This window comes from Myxine glutinosa, chromosome 10 (genome assembly GCF_964187855.1).
Source record: "Myxine glutinosa chromosome 10, kmMyxGlut1.1, whole genome shotgun sequence".
Classification (NCBI taxonomy): domain Eukaryota; kingdom Metazoa; phylum Chordata; class Myxini; order Myxiniformes; family Myxinidae; genus Myxine; species Myxine glutinosa.
In genome coordinates, this window is record NC_136270.1 from 132,074,283 (window position 1) to 132,091,783 (window position 17,501).

Here is a 17,501-nt window from a genome sequence, read left to right on the forward strand (position 1 = left end):
ACTATATGCGCATGCGGTTTCCACAATGACTTTTTGATCCTTTGTTCGGTGAAAATAAAAAAACGCCCTCCCTCATCACTTCTCTCGCCTGGATAGGGTGATAAGATAATATTTTTTTTTTATGGGGCCTAACTCCCATGGTTAGTGTTTGTGATCCAAAAAAAAAAAAAATTTTTTTTTTTTTTTAAATGGATACATGGACACGCGTGTGAAAACTGCAAATGCAAATGTTGGTTATCCCCTGCACAGAGAGCAGGATCTCCCAGGAATCCTTTTTTTTTTCTTCCCCCATAGGTTAGCCATCGCAGCAAAGATTGGTATTTCCGTCAGCGAAGCGACAGGTCTTATTCTAGTATACAGAGTGGTCCAGAAACCCTGGGCACATTTTGAAGAACGATACCTGCAATAAACAACGAAGTTTATTATTGTCCTTTGGTGCAAAACAAAACATGAAACTATCAGTCTAATATACATGAAACAGATCAGTTCAAATTTTCAAACTGCTTTCCTTCATTGTATATGCACAGCTGCATTCGTGACGAAACACTCTGACACACATTTCTGCATGTTTCAGTCGTTAATCTAGCAGTCTCATTATGGATGAATTGTTTCAAGTCTCTAAGGGTCGTAGGATTCCTTGCATACACCTTGTGTTTGAGGAAACCCCAAAGGAAGAAATCACAGGGTGTTGAATCACAAGACCGCGGCGGCCATTCAACAGGACCACGACGGCCAATCCATTTGTCTGTAAAGTTCAAACCAAGGGCCTAGCGTACGCTGGCAGCATAATGAGCAGGCGCACCATCATGCATGAACCACATTTGGCCATCATCGCGTGGAAATACATGCTGCTCCAACATTAGAAGATGATTTGTAGCATTCACATTTTCTTCTAAAAATATTGGTCCAACAATGCCTCCAGAATAAACGCCTGCCCAGACGGACACGCTAGCTTGATACTGGACGTTGTGCTCAACAGTAAATTGTGGGTTGTCTCCTGCCCATATCACGATCTTATGACAATTCACAGAACCAGATAAAGTAAACTTGGATTCATCTGACCACAAGATCCTGTTCTACAAATCATTGTCCATATCCATTAACCCAAGCAATGTATCACATGCCTCAACGTGCCTGTCAAAACCATCCTCAGATAGTTAGTGAATTAATCTGGGTATGTTTGGTTTCGCATTAAGGTCTTTTAGTATTCTTCGAATCGATGATCGGCTTATGTTGGTGACGTTTGATAAACGACGAGTTGATACTGGTGTGTTACTGTAGAGTTGTTGTTGAGTGACCGCTCTGCTTTCCTCAGTTTGAACAGTACGAGTCCTACCTGGTGACTGTTTTGGAAGAATGCTGCCGCTTTCATCAAACTGCTTGTGTATTCTGCCGATTGGTTCTTCTGTCAATTGCATCGGCGCCACATTCTTTGACAAGTTGTCAGTGAACTTCAGCTAAATTTCCAGATACTGAATACATGTGTACAGCGCAAATTTTCTGTCTCACGATATCCTCCGTCATGTTAGGGCGTCTAATTCACAATGAACTGAACTAATGCAAAGACAAACGAGTGCAGCACACTGAACAAAGCTCACCCCGATCCAAATCACGTGATGCATGTCACCCTGTTGCGTATTACGTGATGCACGTCACCCTGTTGCGTATTACGTGATGCATGTGCGTGTTGAAGCGGTCACATCCATTTTGTTTGACTGGTCACATACCTGGTGACTGTTTTGGAAGAATGCTGCCGCTTTCATCAAGCTGCTTGTTTATTCTGCCGATGGTTCTTCTGTCAATTGTGTCAGCGCCACATTATTTGACAAGTTGTCTGTGAATTTCAGCCAAATTTCCAGATACAGAATACAAGCGTACAGCGCAAATTATCTGTCTCACAATATCCTCCATCATATTAGGACGTCTAATTCACAATGAACTGAACAAATGCAAAGACAAACGCATGCCGCACAGTGAGCGAAGCTCACCCCTATCCAAATCACGTGATGCACCTCACCCTGTTGCGTATCACGTGATGCCTGTGCGTGTTGAAGCGGTCACATCCATTTCCGAGTAATCATGTTTTGTTTTGCACCAAAGAACAATAATAAACTTAGTTGTTTGTTGCAGGTATCATTCTTCAAAATGTGCCCAGGATTTCTGGACCACCCTGTATATATATACAAGAGAGCCCGTCGTCTCTGTGTGTGTCACCATTTTCCTCAGAGGTGGCTGAACGGATTTTCGTCAAACTTTCAGTGTTCCATCGGTGAGTGCTTGGGAGTGTTATAGGCTAAAAACAAAAAAAAATTGGAAAAAAAAATGAGGTTAGTTTTTTTGGGGTTTAAAAAAAACATTGCTATGTAGTGCCAAACTAAGCCTTTTTCATTAATGACAGTTATATACAAGTACACATTCGCATAAATAAATACAAAAAATTATGAGACATTTGAACACAAATAATAAAATTATTCCGGAAGCGGTCAAAGTTGGTGGTAGGGCTTCTTCTTCTTGAACGTCATCAAACTTAACAGAGAAACGTGATCAATGGCACATTCACCAGCATATACATTATACAACAACAACAACAACAGGCATTTTAAGGCCATTTGCCCTGCAAGAGTGGGGGTTAGCCTTGCGGTCCCCATGACAATGTTCTCCATTAGTTGTTTGTTGAACTGAACTGTCATGTCCCCATGACAATGTTCTCCGTTTTGCCCTATTTTCTGCATCTCCCCTTGTTAACCCCCTTGCCCGCATTTCTTCTTCGACCATCTTTAGCCAAGTCTTTCTCGGTCATCTACTTCCTTCTACATTCATTCCCATCACTCTTTTCAACCAGTCACTTTCATCCTTCCTCAACACATGACCAATACTGTTCTCCCCTATGGGCCGGTGCTCCTGCCTCACACCTAGCTCGGCTTCACGCTGTTGAAACCAAAGCTTTCAGAATCATTGGAATCTCCCGCGATGAAGCTATCTCTGAGGGCCTTTCACTCACTCACCGCAGGCAGGTAGGTGGTCTTTCTGTCTTCTACCGTCTCCTCTCCGGCCTTGCTCCCCCAGTTCTCTCTGTGCTCTGTCCCCCAAATATTCCTACAGGTCGCACAAGATCTGCCAGCAACCCTCTGATGGTTAAACTGCCGAAATCTCGGCTCTCTGCTCACCTTCACTCTTTCATTCCTCTTTTCTCCCACCTCTGGAACAAACTCCCACACTCCCTTCAATCCCACTCCTCCCTCCAGGTCTTTAAAACAGCTGTTCACCACCATCTCTTATCTTCCCCCATCCAAAACCTTGATCTTTTCTACCCCTACTAATTCACCCCAGATTCACCTTGTTTGAAATTCCAACTTCTTTCCTGGAAGTCCTGGCAGTGTCCATATGTTTTATACCTCTCCCACCCCCCCTTCCCATGCCTCCCCCCCCCCAAAGCCCTCTCCCTCCCACAGATCTCTCGATGTCTCCATGTCTCTCGGTCCCTGCTCACAAATGTTGTGTTTGTGTCCTTCTCCCTCTCTCCCCATCTTGTCTACCGCTCCCGATGTTTTATGTGTCGGTTTGTCTTTCTGTGTGATTAATGTTCGCTCTTTCACGAGCCTCGATCTTGTATACAAAAAAACCCCCAAAACAAACAAAAAAAAACCCCATCTCAACCTGTTTCTCTTCACAGCATCCATCACAGGCTCTATTCCCATCATCTTTCGCAATTCATCATTTGTCTTCCTCTCTCTCAACGATACTCCGCACATCCACCTAACCATTCGCATTTCCACCCTTTCCAGCCTTCGTTGCCGCTCTACGTTCATTACCCACGTCTCACTCACTCTCACATTACCCACGTCTCACATTACCCACCCCTTTTTATATACTTTGTTTGCTTGTTTGTTTGATTTGTTTGTTTGATAAATGTTAGCTCTTTCACGAGCCTCGACTCTGTATACAAAAAAAAAAAAAAAAGAGAAAAAAATAAAATAAAATAAAATAAATAATAAAACAACACCCATAAATCATAACACTTCTCACACATGCAGCATACACCTTTCCCTTCAGCTTCAATGACACTCCCCCCTCGTCAGCACGCCACTCAGTTCCCGAAACTTCTTCCATGCACATCTCACTCGAGTAACCGTTGCCGAGTCTGATCCACCTTCTCCATTCAGCATGTCTCCAAGGTAACAAAATGTTTTCACACCTTCCATCTTCATGCCATCTCCAAGATCCAACTCAACATTTCCTCCATCTGCAGCTCCCTCTGTGCACACCTTACAATTGAATGTAGCCACCACACTTGTTAATGACCCTCTCAAACCACTACATTTTTGATGAACCCACTCAGCGCACATTGTACATTGAATGGAATTCACTCCGACACCCTTCCTGCACACATGTAAGGTGTGCACAGCTCCCTCTGTGCACACCTTACAATTGAATGTAGCCGCCACACTGGTTAATGACCCTCTCAAACCACTACATTTTTGATGAACCCACTCAGCGCACATTGTACATTGAATGGAATTCACTCCGACACCCTTCCTGCACACAGCACACAGCCACTTCCCAGTTCTTTCCATCTCACCACATGCTTTACCACTTGCCATCACCTTCGTCTTTCCGATATTCACCTTCAGACATTTTGTCTCCATACATTCCTTCCACTTGTTCATCTTCTCCTTCAGTCCATCCATACTTTCTGCAATCAACACCAGATCATCTGCATACAACAACTCCCACGGTAAACCCTCCTTTACGTTCTGAGCCAGCACCTCCATCACAGCTATAAATAGTGGTGGACTTAGTACCGACCCCTGATGCACTCCCACCTTCACCTCAAACTCACCACTGTTCCCGTCCTTCGTCCTTACAGCTGTGCGCGCTCTTTTGTACATTGCCATCACTACTCTGATCAAGCATTCCTCCACTTCTAACTTCCTCAATACTCATGTCAATACTTCACGTGGAACCCTATCGAATGCTTTCTCCAGATCAACAAACCCAAGAAACAACTTCTTCCTCTTCTCCATATACTTCTCCTGCAACTGCCTCACAATAAAAAGTGCGTCTGTCGTTCCTCTTCCTGGCATAAATCCAAACTGCATTTCGTCAATCTTCACCTTCTTCCTTATCCTCCTCTCCAACACCCTTTCCAATACCTTCATTCCATGCTCCAATACCTTTATCGCTCGATACGAGCCACAGTCCCGAGGGTCACCTTTCCCCTTGTATAGAGGGACGAGTGTACTCAGTTCCCAATCCACTGGAATGCGGCCTTCTTTCACCACCAGATTGCAGATCTCTGTCATTCTCTTCACACCCCAATTTCCCGCTGCCTTCAACATATCTCCCACAACTCCCGTCGGCCCTCCCACTTTTCTACTCTTCATTGCTTCTATCGCTTCCTCAACTTCCTTCTCGGTTATCTTCTCTGCCGGTCCTAAAACTGGGTTACTCTCTATGTTGCCATCCCATTCATTCTCTGCATTCAACAGTATTTCCATATATCTTTTCCATCTTCCTTTAATTCCATCTGGGTCCATAACGATTTGTCCCACTTCATCCTTCAAGCAATTCACCCCCATCACATCACACCTCTCTTTCGCTATGTGCTTTGCAATCCTGAATACTGCTTTCTGACCCTCTTCCGAATCCAAGCGTTCTCCGATCATTTTCCTACATGCCTCCTGTGCCTTTGCTACCTCTTTCTTTGCAGCCTTCTTGGCTGCCTTATAACTTTCATGCTCTGCCTTTTCTGCCCCCATACCCTTCGCCTTCTGCCACTCCTTGAACTTCTTCCTCTTCTCGTCAATCTTCTTTCCAACTTCATCATCCCACCACCATGTTTCCGAGTGCCTCGGTGGTCCTTTTGTCCATCCACATACCTCACCAACGGCTCCCAACAGACTATCTTTCATTGACATCCAACCACTTTCAAGCTCAACCACATCATCCTCCACCAATCCACCATACTCAGCCTCTCTTTTAATGCCTCCCTCACTGTCACCTCTTTCAAGCTCCACACCTTCATTCTCGGTTGGTACTTCACCCGCCGAGCCCTCCTCGCACCTTTCACCCTTATATCGCAGACAACCAAGTGGTGCTCTGAAACAGCCTCCTCCCCCGGGATCACCTTTGTGTCCTGGAGGTGCCCCCTATCTCGCCTACGCACCAGCATATATTCAAAGAAAAGGTAAAATAATGATTTAAAGAAGAAAAGGTGAAATAAAATGATGATTTGACATTTGTGATGGATTCTGATTTGGATGTAATTGCTTTTCCATTATGTATGTGGCCGCAGACTCATGCGGGGTTGTGGGGGACCGAGGGAGGGGTGTAAATTCTTTATGTAAATGTGTACCATGTAGCGCCAGCTGGTGATGGTGGCAGAGGGTACTACAATTTCCTTTTTTACCTCGGCAACACTGAGGTGCACTCTTTGCACGGCAAAAATTTTCCTCATTCCCTCACCCCTCCCCCTCCCCCAAAATGGAGGGGCCTGTCAAAGCCACCCACAAAATGTATTATATGTTGTATGTCTTTCCCCTCCCTCTCCCATCACCTGCCCCTCCCCTCCCCCTTCCACTCCCTTCTTCACCCCTCCCACTCCTGCCAAGTCCTGTACAGCCAGCTCACAAACAAAGTCCCGTATATACCAAGTCTGGTACATCCAGCTCACAAATAAAGTCCCATATATACCAAGTCTGGTACATCCAGGTCACAAATAAAACCCCGTATATACCAAGTCTGGTACATCCAGCTCACAAATAAAACCCCGTATATACCAAGTCTGGTACATCCAGCTCACAAATAAAATCCCGTATATATCAAGTCTGGTACATCCAGCTCACGAATAAAGTCCCGTATATACCAAGTCTGGTACATCCAGCTCACAAATAAAGTCCCGTATATACCAAGTCTGGTACATCCAGCTCACAAATAAAATCCCATATATACCAAGTCTGGTACATCCAGCTCACAAATAAAGTCCCGTATATACCAAGTCTGGTACATCCAGCTCACGAATAAAACCCTGTATATACCAAGTCTGGTACATCCAGCTCACAAATAAAGTCCCGTATATACCATGTCTGGTACATCCAGCTCACAAATAAAATCCCATATATACCAAGTCTGGTACATCCAGCTCACAAATAAAGTCCCGTATATACCAAGTCTGGTACATCCAGCTCACGAATAAAACCCTGTATATACCAAGTCTGGTACATCCAGCTCACAAATAAAGTCCCGTATATACCATGTCTGGTACATCCAGCTCACAAATAAAATCCCATATATACCAAGTCTGGTACATCCAGCTCACAAATAAAGTCCCGTATATACCAAGTCTGGTACATCCAGCTCACGAATAAAACCCTGTATATACCAAGTCTGGTACATCCAGCTCACAAATAAAGTCCCGTATATACCAAGTCTGGTACATCCAGCTCACAAATAAAATCCCGTATATACCAATTCTGGTACATCCAGCTCACAAATAAAGTCCCGTATATATCAAGTCTGGTACATCCAGCTCACAAATAAAGTCCCGTATATATCAAGTCTGGTACATCCAGCTCACAAATAAAGTCCCGTATATACCAAGTCTGGTACATCCAGCTCACGAATAAAATCCCATATATACCAAGTCTGGTACATCCAGCTCACAAATAAAATCCCATATATACCAAGTCTGGTACATCCAGCTCACGAATAAAATCCCATATATACCAATTCTGGTACATCCAGCTCACAAATAAAGTCCCGTATATACCAAGTCTGGCTTTGATGGGCCTAATGGTCTCATCCCGCATCCACTTGAAAGGGAACTCGTCTGATTAAAACAGCAACCATTTCATATTTGAAACTTCACGAGTTGGAATCTTTCCTGCACACTCTACACCTATTTTTGCTCGGACAAGTCTCTGAACCAATGACATTTCTCAACATAGTCCAAGCTGGTTGTCACGCAAGATCCCATGTACAGCAGTCCAGCAGCTGCCGATGATGCAAGGTGAGATTGTTGCTATTTCAGCAGCTGGCTGTTACACAACATGTCCTGAGTTTTTGGCCATTATCCATTTGGATGTATCCGTGTGTCCGTATCCAAGCCTGCCGCCGTATGAGGCATAAACCCTTCTTTAGTTCGGCTTGTTCGGGTTCACATCTGATCCTCTGGCTCCTGGTGGGCGAACCCTGGTTCACGTCCCACATAATGTGTATTTGGTCATTGATTACTGATGTCCTTGCAATTCATGTAAAAGGTCATTGATGTCTGCTTTGACTTTGTCTTGCATCGATGTGCTGTCATGGGCCTCAGATGGATGTACTGCATACAATAAAAACCAAGCTGGCATTAAAAACAAAAACTGCTTGGCCTTTCTGCCAAAAGGTCTCTCCAAAATCGACCATATTGGAGCAGCAGCGGTACTGGGTACCACGTGTCGCGGTCTCTGATGGGGCCAGAAATCCTCTGGATTGCGCTTGCATAACTGTGCACCTTGTCTAATAAGTGATGCATAACTGTGCACCTTGTCTAATAAGTGATGCATAACTGTGCACCTTGTCTAATAAGTGATGCATAACTGTGCACCTTGTCTAATAAGTGATGCATAACTGTGCACCTTGTCTAATAAGTGATGCATAACTGTGCACCTTGTCTAATAAGTGATGCATAACTGTGCACCTTGTCTAATAAGTGATGCATAACTGTGCACCTTGTCTAATAAGTGATGCATAACTGTGCACCTTGTCTAATAAGTGATGCATAACTGTGCACCTTGTCTAATAAGTGATGCATAACTGTGCACCTTGTCTAATAAGTGATGCATAACTGTGCACCTTGTCTAATAAGTGATGCATAACTGTGCACCTTGTCTAATAAGTGATGCATAACTGTGCACCTTGTCTAATAAGTGATGCATAACTGTGCACCTTGTCTAATAAGTGATGCATAACTGTGCACCTTGTCTAATAAGTGATGCATAACTGTGCACCTTGTCTAATAAGTGATGCATAACTGTGCACCTTGTCTAATAAGTGATGCATAACTGTGCACCTTGTCTAATAAGTGATGCATAACTGTGCACCTTGTCTAATAAGTGATGCATAACTGTGCACCTTGTCTAATAAGTGATGCATAACTGTGCACCTTGTCTAATAAGTGATGCATAACTGTGCACCTTGTCTAATAAGTGATGCATAACTGTGCACATTGTCTAATAAGTGATGCATAACTGTGCACCTTGTCTAATAAGTGATGCATAACTGTGCACCTTGTCTAATAAGTGATGCATAACTGTGCACCTTGTCTAATAAGTGATGCATAACTGTGCACCTTGTCTAATAAGTGATGCATAACTGTGCACCTTGTCTAATAAGTGATGCATAACTGTGCACATTGTCTAATAAGTGATGCATAACTGTGCACCTTGTCTAATAAGTGATGCATAACTGTGCACCTTGTCTAATAAGTGATGCATAACTGTGCACCTTGTCTAATAAGTGATGCATAACTGTGCACCTTGTCTAATAAGTGATGCATAACTGTGCACCTTGTCTAATAAGTGATGCATAACTGTGCACCTTGTCTAATAAGTGATGCATAACTGTGCACCTTGTCTAATAAGTGATGCATAACTGTGCACCTTGTCTAATAAGTGATGCATAACTGTGCACCTTGTCTAATAAGTGATGCATAACTGTGCACCTTGTCTAATAAGTGATGCATAACTGTGCACCTTGTCTAATAAGTGATGCATAACTGTGCACCTTGTCTAATAAGTGATGCATAACTGTGCACCTTGTCTAATAAGTGATGCATAACTGTGCACCTTGTCTAATAAGTGATGCATAACTGTGCACCTTGTCTAATAAGTGATGCATAACTGTGCACCTTGTCTAATAAGTGATGCATAACTGTGCACCTTGTCTAATAAGTGATGCATAACTGTGCACCTTGTCTAATAAGTGATGCATAACTGTGCACCTTGTCTAATAAGTGATGTGTCTCGTTGCAGACGTATTTGATACTTATCCCGTGCAAACGGTTTGGCTCCAACAGTTTTGATTGACTTTTTAATGCGACAATCATTGAATCTTCACTAAACTTTGGATTATACAATTAATTTTGTCATGGAAGAACCAATGCATGACTTTAAAATCCGTTCTTTAGTTATTCACCATCTCCGACACGTCAACACGTCTTTAACTCATTCAATATACCGGGAATCCTTGTTGGAAATCTTCACCCCTAACAAGAAGTTCAGTATTTTGACTGATGTGTGATGACTATGCACTTTGAAATGCTCTCTTGTATCGGACCAACTTTAGGGGAGTATCTACGGAGGTTATCCATGCACCACCCCCCCCCCCCCCCCACCTCCCCCCCTTCCCCCAGGACTCCACCAAACCAACTTTTTTAGCTTCCTTTTATGGTCCTATTACACATTTGAGATGTTAACAAAAAAAAATTTGACATCTTGAATATCGCCAGAGTGCCGGGAATTTTTTTTTTTGTTAACTTCTCAAATGTGTAATAGGACCATAAAAGGAAGCTAAAAAAGTTGGTTTGGTAGAGTCCTGGGGGGGAGGGGGGGGGGGGTACACGGATAGTCGGATACCCTCCGTAGATACTAGACTACATTGCCCCATAAACGAATGCCCACAAGTGTTATTATCCCAATGTTATAAATTCCCCAAACTTGGTAGTTATGATCACCACATGGCAAGAAGGTGTCTGAGCTGTATCATTTTTGGCGCCACCCTCTGGGGTCCTTTGGGCGGGGTCAAAAGGTCAAATACCAAAAAATGCAATTACGGGCACTTTTTTTTTTTTTTTTTTTTTTTTTTTGTATACTGAATCGAGGCTCGTGAAAGAGCTAACATTTATTTCACAAACAAATCAACCAGACAAACAAAATATACAAAAAGAGGGAGCGGAAGACAAGATGGGGAGAGAAGGGAAAGCACACAACCACAACATTTGAGACCAGGGAGAAGTGTGGGAGGGAGAGGGCTTGGGGGCAGGAGGCGTGGGAAGGGGGGGGGGGGGGGGGGGAGAGGTATAAAACACAAAGGGACCGAAATTAGCGGGGGTAGAAAAGATCAAGGTTTTGGATGGGGGAGGATAAGAGATGGTGGTGAACAGCTGTTTTAAAGACCTGGAGGGTGGAGTGGGGTTGAAGAGAGTGAGGGAGTTTGTTCCAGAGGTGGGAGAAAAGAGGAATGAAGGAGTGAAGGTGAGCAGAAAGTCTTGATTTTGGCAGTTTAACCATAAGAGGGTTGCAGGCAGATCTTGTGCGACCTGTAGGAATATTTGGGGGACAGAGCCCAGAGAGAGCTGGGGGGGGGGCAAGGCCAGAGAGGAGTCGGTAGAAGGCGGAAAGACCACCAACCTGCCTATGGTGAGTGAGTGAAAGGCCCTTGGAGTTAGCTTCATCGCGGGAGATTCCAATGATTCTGAACGCTTTGGTTTCAACAGCGTGAAGACGAGCTAGGTGTGAGGCAGGAGCACCAGACCAGAGGGGAGAGCAGTATTCCATAGAGCTGCGGATGAAAGCCTTGTATGTGGTGAGGAGCTCAGGTGTGCCAAGGAAGGACTTCGCACGACGGAGGATGCCCAGTCGGCGACTGGCTTTGGAGGCCAGATTTGAAATGTGGTTTTCCCAGGAAAGATCATGGCAAATAGTGAGACCCAAAAGCTTGAGTGACAGAACTTCTTGGAGAGGATTATTCAGAAAGTGGATGGGAGGGTTTTCCAGTCGGTCTTTTCGGAGAGACATCGTAAGAGTGTGAGATTTATCAGGATTGAAAGACATGTTCCATTTGTTTGCCCAGTCTGTGATTTTGTCCAGGTCTGCAGAGAGTGAGGAGGCTGCAGACTGCCGATCTGAGGGATGAGGAATGGAGCGACAGAGAGTAGAGTCGTCAGCAAAGAGATAGAGAGGATTTTCAAGAGAGTCAGAGAGATCATTGATGAAGACCAGAAAAAGCACAAGGCCCAGAACACTACCTTGGGGAACTCCAGCCTGAACAGGAAGAGGAGATGAGAGAAACCCATTCAGGGCCACACGTTGACTACGACCAGAGAGGAAGTCCGCCAGCCATGCATGGAGATTTCCATGGATACCAAAGGAGGAGAGTTTGGTGAGCAGAGCGGGGTGCCAGACCGTATCGAAGGCACGTGAAATGTCAAGGGAGACAGCTCTAATTTCCTGTTTGGCGTTGAGGACCTCCATCCATTGTTGAGAAAGCAGGAGCAGCATGTCCAGAGTAGAGTGACCAGGTCTGAAACCAAATTGATGATCAGAGATCAAGCCATTGGAGAAGAGGAAAGATTTCATATCTGAAGCAATGATGGATTCCATGACTTTGCTGATAATTGGGAGAAGGCTGATTGGTCTGTAGTTGCTAGGATCTGTTTTTGCACCTTTTTTGTGCAAAGCGGTGATGTTGGCTGATTTCCAAGCAGATGGCAGATGACCTTGAGCAAAAGAGAGGGTGAAGAGAACAGAAAGAGGGAGTGAAAGAGCGGAAGAACATGATTTTAGGACCCGTGGGCTGATGCCGTCAGGACCAGTTGCAGAATCAGAGTCGAGGGTTGACAGAAACTTTTCCACCTTGTCAGGAGGAAAGGACACAGAGTCCAGGAGCAGCTGGGTACGACTGGGTACGGTGGGTACAGAGAGGGATGGGTTTGGGACACAAGATTTAGAGGCAAACACAGAGTTGAGGCATTCAGCTTTTTCACGTGCGGAGTCAGCCGTTAAGCCGTTTGAGGTGAGGGAGGGGATGGAGGGGGAACAAACACCAGAAACAGATTTGACCAGACGCCAACAGGATTTGGAAGAGGGAGACAGATAAGAGAGTTCGGTCTTGAGAACGGTGAGATATTGTTTCCTGGCTCTCCTGAGGGTGGACACACACTTGTTTCGGGCTTTGTGAAAGGAAATGAGATTTCCTTCCGTTAGATTTGCTTTCCAGGAGACGAAAGCAAGTTGTTTCAGGGCAACAGCCTCACCACAAGATTCCGTGTACCATGGACGGGAGGAAGGGTATGACAACTGAAGACGAGATGGGATAAATCTGTGCATGAGAGAGAGCAATTTACTTTGAAAGAATTCCCAGGATGAGTTGATGTCAGAGGCGGTAGAGATGGGAGACCAGTCCAGATGATTGATGGCTGCTTGAAGACCGTGCCAGTTGGCCTGAGTGAAATGCCAGACTCGTCGACGCTGAGGAGGCTCTCTGAGAATGGTCAGAGAGATGTCCACTTTTACAAGCACATGATCAGATGAGCCGATTGGAGCAGAAGAAGAGCAGCAGACATTTTCAGGGAAGTTAGTCATAACCAAATCCAGAAGAGAAGATGCTCCGTTGACTGAGATCCGGGTCGGGAAATTGACAGATTGTGTCAGTCCCAGTGAGTCGCAGAAGTCCTTTGCTGAAGAGCCATGGCTGGTGAGAGAGGTACCCACACCCAGCCAACTGGCATGGTGACAATTGAAATCACCACATATGAGGAAGAGAGAGTTGGGATGGGTAGATAGAAGTTGGTCCATATTATCAGACAGCGAGATGTAGATGGAGTCATCACTGTTTGGTGGACGGTACAACACACATATGAACAAAAGGTGGGAGCGAAGGGGAAGCCGTAGCCAAAGGTATTCCTGGGGGTGAGGTGGAGAGAGGGCAGTGGAGGGCGAGTGAGGAAGAGAGTTTTTTTATAAAGATAGCAACCCCACCTCCAGGACGAGGCTCAGGTCTATCATACCGGAGGAGGGAGTAACCTGGGAGAGATACCAAGGCATCAGAGACATCATGAAGGAGGAAAGTTTCTGTTAAGCAGATCACATCTGGTTTGTCAGAAGCAACCTGTATGGAGAGATCAGTCAAGTTTGAGCGGATGTTTGAGGTCCATACCGTTAATGCAGAGGAAGGGGGAGCCTCGGGTACAGAACAGGGGGGGGGGGGAGGGGTAGGGTAAGATGTGGAAGAGGAGGAAGAGGTAGGGAGAGCTGTTGAAGGTGTGTCAGAGATTTCAGAGATTTCAGAATAGCTTGGAGAAAGGGAAGAATGGGGCGGACAAAAGGTTTGATGGAGATTGGGTGAGGCACAGTGAGGTGTTATTTGAGGAGGGGGAAGAGCGAGGCAGAAGGTTGGGGGAGATGAAGGTGAAAGTTGGAAGGGGGAAGAAGCAGGGAGGATGCTTTGAGGAGGAGGGGTCAGTGGGGAGTCTAGGAGGGGAGGAGCGAGGGAGAGTCTCGGAGGGGAGGGGTGTGGGGGGAGTTTAGGAGGGAAGGGGGGATGGGGAAGATTTGGAGGGGAGGGGTGAGATTGGATTTTAATTCAATTGAGATTGGATTGGAAATTAATTATTTTATAATGAAACTTTCTATATGCAATCAACATTGGGGGACGCATGAATAATGTCACTAGCAGGTTTTAGGATTTAACCCCTGGTTCATGCCCCCACTTGACTTGGGGTCCCAGGGGTCAAAACAGAAGATTTTTTTTTAACTCAAAATTTGATATTGGGTCATTCCTGGTGGAACTTTTTGTCATCTTTCAACTTCATTTTAGATGGAAGCATGAGGGTTTGCAATGACGCTCCATCGACCTCTCTGCAGTATGTCCTTGTTTAGCCGCCACGTCAATGTAAATATGCTTTTTTAAATTGTATGGTGGTGAAGGGTCATTCTTTATCGACGTGACAATATTGCTTGTTATCACGGTGATTTTAATAACGTGCTGTTGATGTTGCAGAAATGGAGCTCCATCCCATCTCGATGCATCTGCTCGTAGCGCTGTTTGGGATTGGTTCTTGGGTGGCCATCAACTCCATCTGGGTTGAGCTGCCAGTGCTGGTCAAGTCGTTGCCAGAAGGTGATCCGTTTAACCTTCACGTTCTAACCAAGGTTGCTTTGCTTGATTTTCCCATCCTAACATTTGCTAAACGAAGCTTGCACTCAGATTCAAATCCCATATGTTACCTTGATTTGTCCATTGTCAACCATTGTCTTTGTTACCTCTGCCAGCAAAGGTGCATGGAGGTTATGTTGTTACCCCTGTCTGTTTGTTTGTCTGGGAGCAGGATATCTCAAAGTAGATTGATTGTGACTAAACTAGGTGGACGAGTTGGTTAGGTGACGAACACGCCGATTAGATTTTGGTTCAGGCCCAGATGCAGATCCGACCTATCAGTGGATACAAAACAAATTTTCAAACCTGGTGGTCGTATGTGCTCTACCGAGGGTGGTTCTACTATTTTATGTAACAATACATCGGTGTTGGGGTTGACGATGTAGCATATTCACCTTTGAGCATGCAGACAAAATTGCATTTTCAATAAAAATAGGCCTATTTGCAATCTGAGGGTTGTAATGTAAAGTCCATTCGGATTCCCTCACAGTTTCATCCCAGCTCTAATTCGACATCTGATTTCATTTTTCAGTCGCTAAGATGGTATAAGATTCGGTTGTAGGAAATGGGGGGAGGGAGGGGGACGGGGAAATTGGAGAAAATTGATGCTTTAAAAAGAAAAACCCATTTTAATGACCGTTTTAAATACATCTGGTTGGACGCGATATCTTCGGACCCAATCACGGTTTTATTCGTTGATCATTGCTGTGTTATTTAAAGTTGCTTGAAATGTTGATGTTGCTGGAGAATGTGATGCGATGATTGACCGCAAGGAAATGCGAGTGGGAGTGGGGAGGAGGGGTGGGGAGGGGGGTGAGGGGCGGGGTGATTAGGAAGAAGAAGAGTGAGGGAAGTGTTGTTTGCTGGGGATTATGCTGAAATGACAAAAATACACCAGAATACTGAGATTGCCGTTTATTGCCGAATAATAAGGGGGTTCCAAGTGAGACCGTTTCAAACCCGATGATTGTGGTGATGTTATATTAAATATGTAATGATCCATGTAAGAATACCTTTTCACTTTTATGAGTGGAAGTCGGGGAAGACAGTTGGGGTTTTGGATGGAGATGAGGGGGAGATCTACGATGGGACACAGTTGAGGGTTGGAGGGCCAGGGAGGGGCATTGAGGAGGTATTGTGGTGTGGTAGTTGGGGAAGGGGGAGGGTTGAATTGTGTTGGGGTGTGGGGAGGTTTGAAAGCTTGGAGCGGAGCAGGGACTGAAGCCTTCAGGGTTGGGAGGTTGAGGACCTGGGGCTTGGGAGGAGGGGTGATAACTTGAGGTGTGAGGGAGGGTGAAGTTGAGGGCTTTGTCAAATGGCGTTTATGTTCTGTGGATGGATACCAGCTATTATACAGTATATAATAGTCTAATGCTGTCAGTCTGTCCCATCCTGAAATGCTTCTCAGAGAAAATTGTTCGGTAAAAGTTGCTTCAAATTAATCCAAATGTACAGGGAAATTATAAAAGAAATTGAACCTGGGTGGTGTATAGGAAACAGACAGCTGTTTGGATCACTCTCAGATATTTTTTTTCTTTCCTGTTTTGAAATATATAATCTCTAGTTTTTGAGCTTTTTCATCCAGCGCAAGAATAAAAGGCTTCCGTTTTTTTTCCTTCTCTATATGGTATTTTTACCAAGGGCTTCTGCTAGTTGGTGAATAAAATATCCCAAATTCAGGTTCAGACTGCCCGAGTATTTTCCTACTTCAAATTGCTGCTGCACATGCTCAGCTAAACTATGGGGAAATACCAGGCATGTTAAAAATGTAAGGGTTTTGTTTAATCACTGGTGCCATGAGTAATATTTCTGAAAATGATGAATATGAAATAAATCACATTATGGATACCCAAACATATGAAAAACATCCAAAATGATTGCTGTTTTTATGAGCTTGGCTCTGGAAAATCTGTCTGAATCACCAGGAGCATTTGCGGAGCACAGTGTACCGTCATGTTATAGGCCAAATCACGATGGTAACTGCTTGTTGTGTTCCTTGATAGTTCTCCATTTGAAACTTCTTTTTTTGTTTCAGGATGGGACCTGCCCTCCTACCTCACCGTTCTGATGGCCTCGGCCAACATTGGCCCTCTCGCGGTCACGTTGGCTCACAAGTTCTATCGAGGTCATGTGAATGAGCGTCTCGCCATCCACACGTTGCAAGGCATGGCGATACTCGCTTCCTTGCTCCTCACTTTCTTCTGGCACCTCGGTGTCCATGTGGGGAAGAGGAATGTCAGCGTTCCTTACTTGAGCCTGGTGTTCGTCCTGTCAGTCGTGTGCTGCACGTCCAACGTGACATTTCTGCCGTTCATGTACAACTTTTCAGCGCAGTACGTGAAGACTTTTTTTTTGGGACAGGGCTTGAGTGCACTGTTGCCGTCTGTCCTGGCCCTGGTTCAGGGTGCTGGGGTGGCAATGTGTGTCAACTCGACTGTAAACGGCTCGAGTTATGAGATTCAGACTCGCTACCAGGATGAGAACTTCTCGGCAACGGTGTTCTTTTGGTTTCTCTTCTTCATGCTCTTTATTTCGGCAGTCTCCTTCATCATCATCAGTGCCACTTTGCAGCCCAAGCGTGTAGG

General features: G+C 44.9%; 1 protein-coding gene across 12 annotated transcripts in view; it reads left to right on the top strand.

Moving 5' to 3' along the window:
• LOC137433782 (riboflavin transporter 2-like) overlaps positions 1 to 17,501 on the top strand; it is a 114,594-nt gene that overhangs the window by 53,323 nt on the left and 43,770 nt on the right. For 6 of the 12 annotated variants that reach the window (XM_068126099.2, XM_068126103.2, XM_078786133.1 and 3 more), the window contains 2 exons: positions 14,761 to 14,880; positions 16,952 to 17,500. In XM_068126099.2, the coding sequence (XP_067982200.1) occupies positions 14,761 to 14,880; positions 16,952 to 17,500 (669 nt within the window). Of the gene's footprint in view, positions 1 to 1,315; positions 1,443 to 2,130; positions 2,270 to 14,760; positions 14,881 to 16,951; position 17,501 lie in introns of all 12 variants that reach the window. The other 6 variants (XM_068126098.2, XM_068126101.2, XM_078786128.1 and 3 more) reach the window with 3 other exon arrangements.